Consider the following 10,000-nt stretch of genomic DNA (forward strand, 5'->3'; position numbering starts at 1 on the left):
ACGAAAGTCATGTACGGCATCATATACCTCCATCTCGTAACGTTTTGCTGGTTCTAAAGTGACATATAAACTTTTCTCATTCGTGCTTCGCATATCATCGATTCCCACTGTACGTAGGATTTTTCACTTATTCATTGAAAGCTGCCACCCTTTCACGTGTTTACGCAGAAATATCTCCGCGGAAAAAAGGAATACTAACAGATTGGTAATGAAGTGGTCCGGAGAATATCATATTTCATGAAACCCATCAAGAAATGCCAAAATTTACCAGTAAGTTACGTCATCCTGTGATATATTGTACTATTATACCACCGTAATATTACCGGCTGCGATTTGGCAGTAATGTTGGAAACAAAAATACTCGTTGGTGAACTCTAAAGTTACATGTATTTAGTAATTAGGCTTTTTTTCAAGCATTTTATAAGCTATTGTTAATTATTAGGCGGAAAGACTAAAAGCTCGATTTACAAAACTTCGCCATTTTTCGACGGCAGAGTGCTTTGAGAGTGAAAGAATAATTTACAATACCTTGGGAGCTACCATCCTTGCAGACTGGCAGCCTGGCCGTCTTTTCCAGGTAGCTGGGCCAATCCACTGACGTCTCGCTGTAGAGGCCACAAGGTTCCCCTGGTGCGACTTGCATTTCGCATTCCTTTAAAATTACCAGAAGTGGCGTCAAATCGCGGGTGTTGAGAAAAACAAAATTATAAGTGAAAACGCGTTTGTCCCGTTTTAGGGAGAGTTGATTGAATACCGTTTTTTACTTCTACTCCTCCTCCTACTTGTAAATGAGACTCAAAATCAGTTACGCAGCACTTCGCAGTGTGCCAAAAGACGCGTCAAGGTTCAAAATATCTTCTTTTTTTTTAGATCTGACGAAGTGTATAGCACTCGGCCATCAAAGGTACAGGTCCTCGCTGACAGCGTGCAAGATATGGTTGCAAGTTGTCGGCGCAGAAATCACCCTTGGCTGCTCTGGCGATAGCGCGAAGCCACGATGAACATCACATGAAATTCGGAGAAAGAAAGTTTTGTAGAAAAAGCACTCGTCCTACTTTGGGAATTGAGCCCGGGACGGCCATCTCGGGAAGTTGTCCACCCATATGAGCTACCAAGAATAGTCTATCGAAAAGCGAGATATTTACGAAATAAACGCAGGTTATCGTGACATACCGCAACTGAAACCTACTTAAATGTTCTGTGCTTATGAACGTTATACTTTACCACCAGATGTGTTCGCAGGCAGTAAATGGTTCCATCTGTAACAAGCTAATGGTATGCTGTTTATAGCAAACTGTGTAGTGCCCTGTGAGCGAGCACTGAGCATTACGCTTGTACACATAAGCCAAAACACGAGCCACACCATGCAAGCAAACTAAATGTAAGATAGAATGTGTGGCTACGAAAATTGACTTTCTAATTATTTCCAGTACCGTATCTAGCAAAAACCAACTGCTGGCAATATTGAGAGTATATTATCTAAGAAAGGGAAAGAAGACAGCCATTTATAAGCCAACACATAGGCCAAGTGCTTCGAGCACATGAGTATCCAGATGCTTCGAGTTGTCAATGAATTCGCTCTCGCACTGTCAATTGCTAGCTTCCTGGTTAGCTCAATTGGTAGAGCGACTGCCCCGGAAAGGCATTGGCCTCAGGTTCGAACCCCAGATCAGGACGAATTTTTTGACAATGTAGAAGCTTTTCTTTCTGACAAATCCGCATGTATTTCCTGTGACTTCGTGCTACGAACGAGTCGTTGCCTTCTTTCCATTTCTTGACCCTTCCGCCACCTTGTGGGTTTCCGCAGAACTCACTTGTTGTACATCATATTTAAATGCTTACTTGCTCCGGCCCTGTCTCGTTATGCCTGCATGAGAGCCACACCCAAACGACATTGCTTCGGCAAAGTATTCAAGTTGGTATCGTCTGATGCATGTGGCATCAACATTGATAGTCTGACTGATGACACCAGCAAGTTGTCTGATGCAACAGGCGTCTACCAAGGCGGGAGTCTGATGCAATCCACGGCATCTCTTGCGGTGCGCCTTACATCACTGACGGCAAACCCTCACGCAACGCATGGCAAGCACTCTCACCCACGTGTCTGACTCCATACAGATCTCAGCGGGGGTTCCTGATTGGAGGCTTCGAACTACTGGCTGTTGCAAAGGATGCTCAAGGGGCTACAAAAGAACCAAGCTGCGCGAAGACCAGAGAGTTACCTAAATATCCTCGGTGCGAGTTCGAAATATCCTCGGTGCACCTCGGTCCGAGTCCGATAAGCTGTCGGCCTCAGTGCCAACTACGTAACGCCTCTGTTTATACTGTACATAAATGTTGCCTCAACTTACGATTGCCTTGTCCGATCCGTCTATCAGCTCTGCACAGATGCAGTCGCCAGCTGAGACACCCGATACCCAAAAGTCTACTCATACTTTTTCCTTATCCCCCTATCAATTACCTTTGCGAAAAACAGAAAGGACAGAAAAAAAGAAACCACTGTAAATTTCGGTGACTCGATGTGTCGAGGGCCAGAGGCTTTAGGACAGCAGACGCAATATTTCAGAAATTAAGATCTGGTAATATTGTCCGTGAGGGTCTCCACTAGTAAGGCCACCGCTGCGACCGTTTTGACGTCACAGATATGATGTCTAGTTGTGGAATGCGGCATCGTTGCTTTCGTGACACCGCTTGCATCGTTCCCCATGGCTGCACCGGTTCTGAGTCGCGATTTTACGATAGAAATTACACCTGATAGTGCCACGGGGGGAACCGATTGGTAGTTTGCTTGCCCATATTATCAAGTGTTACCACTTTTTTTAAGCACTGAGCTTCAAAACAAAGAGAAGCACGCACGGTGTCCACAGCAAAGGTGCTGGAATTGAGGTGTTCTAGCTATGTCAACCTGGCGTCCTATGAGTGACGTCATCGTGTAGGTGCCGCCGTGGTAGGTCCTCGAGGACAATAAAAAAGAAAAAATACAAACTTTAGGAGAAACATTAGCAGAAAAGACAGGCTATTGAAGCCAACGAACATCACCATGGTTGGAAAGTAATATGTAACAGCTCAAAACCACACTTTCATTTTTTCGCTTATGCCATTTTATAACGCATGTATTGAAGACATAATGCGCCTTTAGCTATTTGCACATTGTGCTTTGTAGGCGCAAAAAAATCTTAATGAGGTGAGATGAAGTCTCATACGTCGTTTTTTCACAAAGTTTATTGAATGCAACGTTGGCACCAACATGTGGTGATGGCTACTCCTCTGAAATTATAGTGCTGTCTTTAGCGTTGTCAAAACACTCCAAGAAATCCTACAGGCACTCTACTCTACCATAGAAGGAAGGAAGGAAGGAAGGAAGGAAGGAAGGAAGGAAGGAAGGAAGGAAGGAAGGAAGGAAGGAAGGAAGGAAGGAAGGAAGGATGGAAGGAAGGAAGGAAGGAAGGAAGGAAGAAGGAAGGAAGGAAGGAAGGAAGGAAGGAAGGAAGGAAGGAAGGAAGGAAGGAAGGAAGGAAGGAAGGAAGGAAGGAAGGAAGGAAGGAAGGAAATGGAGAAGGCAGGGAGGTTAACCAGAAAGACATCCGGTTGGCTATCCTACACTGGGGTATTAGGGAAGGGGACAAGAAAGATGAGAAACAGGAAAGAGAGGAAAAAAAGTAGAGTACCAAGTACTCTATATCACTAAACACATTTTTAAACACGCTCTTTCACAGGGGAGTACCAAGTATTCATTAAACACGTTTTCTAAACACACACATTCTTTCTTTATTGAATTGTGCCAACGGGGCGGTTATGCCTTTCATAGTGGAGTACTAAGTACTCTAAATTTTTCACCACTTTTTTCTAAACACACAAAAACTGAAAAACTAACAGGTACATGCGGAGTCTTTTTAATGATTTGTAAACATCCACGCCATAGCGGAGTGGACACTCCTTGAATGTTGGAAAAGCTCCCGAAATGTCCCCATAGCAAACGTCACAAATTAAACCTTTCTTCACAGCCACGATCGTAGGACTATGCGAGTACGCGTCAATTTTTCATCAAAAGCGGATGCACAACACCCTGCATGAATGGTAGCGCCCTCTGGCGTGACGCCTTGAGTCGGACGGCTGGTACAACCCGGCCTTGGAAGGACACTGCCGAGTTCATGAGCAGGATTATTTATTTAGCTGCTGAGGTGATCATCTGCAGCACTTTGGTCGTACGCGGGAGGTCTCTACAGACTTTTAGGGACGAAGCACGTTACGCTGTATTCACACGATGAACGAAATCGCGATTTTAGCGTTCGGATTGCGTACTACGTCACCATACGTAGCCGTTCCCGCGTTTCCGCTTCAGACCGGTTCGTGAAACGACGCAAGCGCGAATCGTTGCAGTGATCCTCGGGGAGCAATGCCAAAATCCTCGTTTGTAGCATAAATTCTTACCTGTAGTGTAAATGCTAGTCATTGAGGGATCCGAATCACACCACATGTTAAATGACTGATCCGTCTGCGATGAAGTCCGTCATGTGAATACAGCTTGACGAGCTCGGGCTGTCTGCGTCTCATGTAGTAGTAGACCATCCCATTGTTTCCTGTCATCGGCCGTCACCGTAAAGCAAGTGGCAAATATGGTTGTGCCTTAGCTCAGGAAAAACTTGCGAGAACGCGCGCTCACCCGTAAGAGACAACGCCACCTGTGTAGCTCCGAGTGGCTCTGCATCTTGTTCTCTTCTCTACCAAGTGGCGTACTCAGGTAATGTCCCACCAAGCTGGTGACCCCCCACCCCCCCCCCCCCCAAAAAAAGTATTTTCGCCATGCACACATATCGCAAAATGACCATCTGCCTGCCCCACCCCCACTTAGATCAAGTAGGTGCCTTCGTTCCCCGAGAAAAATTTTTGCATACAATCCTACTTCAACCTCTCCTCTCCGAGTGGCGAATAACATGAGAGGCTCTGTTTCTGCGATGTACGCTACATGTCTGCGACACTCTCTGTATAGAGGACGCTGTCTTCGCTTTGACACTGCCGTGTCCATGCTAGAAGATACACCGATGATTCGCAGCCACCCCCCCCCCAACACCACACACTCACACACACACACACACACGTAGGTTTCAGGTTAGTCGAGCTGTTCCTGCAGCGCCCATGGTTTCTGAGTATTATCGGCGACAAACGCCGCCTTGGGTACACAGTGGATGCAGCCGGGAATCAAACCCGCGTCCTCGAGTTTACAATAACGGCGTGACACATGTACACTGCTCAAAATCTTCGTCGAAGTTGTATCCGACTATTGTGATGCACCCTTTTTACAATAGTTTTGTAAAATAGCTTGAAGAAGGATTCCTCAGCGATGGCAGTTTGCACATATGCTCACCCGCTTCATAATAATGATATAAACCAATGGTTCCTCTGAAACTTTGGTATATCAAGCTGTAATATGTTAACAGTGCAATCTAACTAAATTGCTTAATAAACTTGCCTTGATTATTGTCTCAAAAGCTTGTGATATGAGAGTTGCCGCATTGTAGGGCTCCGGTAATTTCGACCCTCTGGGACTGTTTAGCGTGGTTGTACTTTTAAATACACGAGCTTCAAGCATATTTCGCTTTCATGAAAATGCGGCCACCCCAACCGAGATTCAATCGCATGACCAATAAGCGGGGCCTGACCTACCTGCTTAAGGCTGCACACTTGGTGTTGGGTGGCAGGGCTGAATACCACACCGTCGTCTGCAAGCGGCATGCGCCGAATCAGGAGTGTGTAGGCGTTGACCACCCACGGGTCGGGCTGGCCGCCATCCATCACGTACAACACGACTTTGTTCTCACCCACGCCGAGGGTGTAATTCGCCGGCCTGCGAAGCGCGTGCAGCCACATACGAATGAGACGAGAACGAGCAGCTACAAAGCAGCGTGAGTTTAATAAGTGGTGATTCACGAGCACTCTCTCAACAGCACTATCTCGGACTGCTAATCATGCAGTTGTCAGAGCCATTTAAAAACTCCATATAAAACGTTCAAGCCTAAATGGCACTTAGGCTAAGTATAATAACGGAAACAAGAAATAACACCTTCATGTTAACTCTAACTTTCTATTTGCATGGCACAAAGCCGTGCTGTTTATTACAATTTGTGAAGGCGCCAAAATGATATGTTCGTCATTCAAAAGACAAGTGAAACCATTCCCATTAGGGAGCCTGCATTCGTGGATATAGGCTCTCTAATTCCCATCATATGCTATGAGCGATATGTCCACATGGAAGGATCTACTAGCCTGCGTCATCATTTAGCTGGAGAGCTTCCGTTTTAAGGACACCGTGATGAAAAAAGGAAAAGACGACCCCGAGAGTTTTGTGTTTCATTTAATCATTCGTCAATTGCGTTGTTGGACGGGAGACTGCGGTAGACTCTGCCATAGAAGCACGTGCAATTCATGTATACCCGAAAACAGTGATTTCCAGAGAAAAAATGTCTCACCAGATCAGAAGGATTGCGTTGAAAAATTGCACAAATCTAGTGTTTGTAGCACTTGCACCTTTAAAAGCATAAGTTGAATTGTATAGATTCTGAAATTAAGGTGAGGTTACTAAGTCAATTCCAAAGCGTGGTCTACTGAAAAGACTAGGACCCTGCAAACATCCCCGAAAGAAAGGGCCTATTAACATTACCGAAGGTTAACGTTTTTAAAAAATCAAGTTGCCATACTGTGACTTGTGTTTTTGTTATTCTCTTTAATATGAACGCGTTCATCGGCTAAAATGCTCACAGCTGTCACATGCAGGCAAGCCAGACGCAGGTAACACATAAATGCAGTCGAAGATTCCCGGATGCTCCCGAGTGATCTGTCGAGATCGTGACCACAACGTGACCTCTTGATTGAAAGCGAATCTGCTTTGGCTCGCGCCCCGCCGTCACCATGGCCGTCAACGCTCGCTGGCACGGTGCCAGCTGTGGCTTTGGATCTGCGTGGTGGATATTTTGATTGATATGTGGGGTTTAACGTCCCAAAGCCACCATATGATTATGAGAGACGCCGTAGTGGAGGGCTCCGAAAATTTCGACCACGTGGGGTTCTTTAATGTGCACCCAATTCTGAGCACACGGGCTTACAACATTTCCGCCTCCATCGAAAATGCAGCCGCCGCAGCCGGGATTCGTGCCCGCGACCTACGGGTCAGCAGGCGAGTACCTTAGCCACTAGGCCACCACGGCGGGGTGCGGCGGATATCTTCTCGGTTACATCTGTTGAACGGCGCTAAACGAAACAAACGCCGCGTCAGAAAGTGACGTCAGCGAGACACGTTACAGCGCTTATCCAATGAAACTGATGACGCCTTCGCTTCCTTACCTGGCCGGGCCGTACTTGTCGTCAACACGAACTTGGCTGCCGCAGTGCTGAGCCAGGCCCCACACCTTGACGAGGACCAGGTCGTACGAGACGTTGGCGAAGTACTCAGTCCGCTGAGGCTTGAAAGCCGGCTGAAGGCGCACCGACGGCTCCGTCACGATTCGCGCCAGGTACGGCATCGTGGACGGGTCTGCGATTCGGTTTCAGCGAGGTCGGCGTTCGGTTGATGAAAAGCCTTTTAATAATGATACTCTTGTGATATCTGGAGTTTTACATCCCAGAACCACGATATAATTGTGAGAGACGCCGTAGTGGAAGGCTCCAAAAGTTGCGATCATGTGGTGTTGTTTAACGTAGATGACACCATACAGCAAACCGGCTTCTACCATTTCGGCTCCATTGAAATGTGACCACCGCGGCTGCACTCGAACGTTCGTTCAGTGCCTGCCGAAGGCAAGTTATCTTTTCATCTTTTGCGTAAACCAATCTGACAATGCTCTTTGTATGGAGCTGAGATCAAAATTATAGCATGAAACAAGCACCTTATCTGGGATAAGTGGTAGATCAGTATGTAAAAGCAAAAGTGAATGAGCTCATCACGCGAATAGCCGCTATATGCATAAAAAGGGGACAACAAAGAAGTATCATAAAATGAAAATTATAGTAACTATCAATGTCTACGATGCAACTATACTGCAATTAGTTTTTTTAATATGAAATCATGACCTTTACAGTCTTACGCGCAATGTTTGTGAGGAGAATAATGCGCAAAAATATAGCGAAACAACGCAATTTTCGCTGAAAAATTGCTAAGGGGTAGCTTCATGCAGCGTTTCCCATTTACCGACGACATATGAGCGAGAAAAATACGCAATATCTCTAATAAGATATTAACTCATGAATATTTGGTCACCGAACCTTTAGAGTAAATTATGGCACATTTTCTTAACTTTCAGTTGCAACAGCTCTTAAGAACATATGTCGGTGAACGACAGTGTAATGCCAAAAAACCTCCCGTACACGAACATTTTCCCCATCACACCGTTCTTCGTTTAGGTCGCAAATGCGGTTAACGGCCCTGCGGACATAACTTACATGAAACCATTCTAAGACGTCACACGCAGGTTCACGAGGCAGAATCAACAGTGGCCTGAGCTCTTTATGTTTTTTTAATCCATGTTTACGACGTGCAAAAAGACAAGCTCCGTAACAGAAACAATAAAGTGTAAAAGAACATGAAACGAAATCTATACGAGTACGTCTTTTTTTAAACTAATCGACGTCAGTTTGCGCTTGACCGAACGAAGTAAACATGTTTCCGTTGTAAACTTTCCGAAATTTCTCTTAAGTTTCGGCTCACCCATTGCTTTATTGCTTTACGTCGGTGCGTTCGAGTTTGTAGCTTTTTTTTTACTTTCTTAAATTATAAGGAATCAGGCACTTCATTTATAGGAACAGCAGGCGCAGACTTCCGCCAGCGTCGTCGGGAGATGCGCAAAGCATTTTCATCTCCTTCGTGTTGCGCGCACGCGTGCGTGAACGCACTGTCGCATCGCACGAAAACACCAAGTCATATATTCTCGGAGAACATCAGTGCCGTCACCTCGCTAACAACGAATAAATCACGGTCTTACTTACCTTTACTGCAAGTCACGTTCGCTGACGTCGCTGAAACGATAACCATACATACATATAAGAAAGTATATAAACATGTCACTTCACAAAACGCGACTGGGTCATTTTTCGGGCGAAACATCGCGAGCAGTAATCAATGTTGCACAGTTGGCTCTGGAAATTCTGTATACATTCAACAAGTTGCACAGTACACGCTGAGTTCACCTTTTTTTTTTTTGAGTGTTTGCTGTCGAGTGCATGTATGGAATTTTTCATTGCTGCTTGTGTGTTTCTATAGAGAGTGTGGAGAGAGTCGCAAATTTTCCGCGATTTACAGGCTGGAATCAGGTTTGTGTGGCTCCTTTTTTGTTTCAAATGAAGTGGCGGAGAGAGGGTGAGAAAACGTGGCGCACTGCCATACCTGAATTGTTATCAAAAATAGGGAAGTGCAAACAAATAACCAAGATGCACGACGCGGTATATAACTTGAAGCATGTCAGATTACTTAGCTTTGGGGGGGGGGGGCGAATGCTGCATGATGACTCAATAAAAAAAGTCACAGTTTCGGCACAAGGCTGAACACAAAGAGAGAGAGAGAGAGAAATAAATAAAAGGAAGAAACAGGGAGGTTAACCTAGAAGACCTGGTTTGCTACCCTGTACAAAGGTGGGGAAATAAGGGTCGGAAAGAAAATAGAGACAGAGAGATATAAAATAAATTAGAAAAAAGAAAGCAAAAAACGCGATAGCAACATATCGGGCTGCTATGCGAAGTAAGGCTGGGAGATTTATGAACCACACGAAAGGTATTGAACACGGTCGATTGCGCTTTAATTCAAACTACTGCAGTAACCACAACATTAAAACAGGTGTCGTGAATATTTGACTGTTTGACGCCCCACAAATGAAGAAGTCTAAGTTCGGCATCGAGAAACGCGACAACCACTGGCATTCATGTCGAAGTACAATAACGCTGAATCCTCCAGTGAATATATCACCGGCACATCCTGTACGCACACCACAAGAAAGTTGTGCAGCGAGAAGTTCAT

At 45.4% G+C, this 10,000-nt stretch overlaps 1 protein-coding gene across 1 annotated transcript in view; it reads right to left on the reverse strand.

Annotated features, from left to right (window-relative positions):
- Positions 1-528: 528 nt before the first annotated feature.
- The window catches only part of LOC142796021 (cadherin-like and PC-esterase domain-containing protein 1), a gene marked incomplete at both ends in the record, with an annotated part of 17,339 nt that continues 7,867 nt past the window's right edge, over positions 529-10,000 (reverse strand). Inside the window, 4 exons of the mRNA XM_075886177.1 lie at positions 529-652; positions 5,665-5,845; positions 7,339-7,528; positions 8,977-9,006. Coding sequence (XP_075742292.1) covers positions 529-652; positions 5,665-5,845; positions 7,339-7,528; positions 8,977-9,006 — 525 coding nt within the window. The remainder of the gene's footprint in view (positions 653-5,664; positions 5,846-7,338; positions 7,529-8,976; positions 9,007-10,000) is intronic.

Source organism: Rhipicephalus microplus, unplaced genomic scaffold, assembly GCF_043290135.1.
Source record: "Rhipicephalus microplus isolate Deutch F79 unplaced genomic scaffold, USDA_Rmic scaffold_1025, whole genome shotgun sequence".
In the NCBI taxonomy this organism is placed as follows: Eukaryota; Metazoa; Arthropoda; class Arachnida; order Ixodida; family Ixodidae; genus Rhipicephalus; species Rhipicephalus microplus.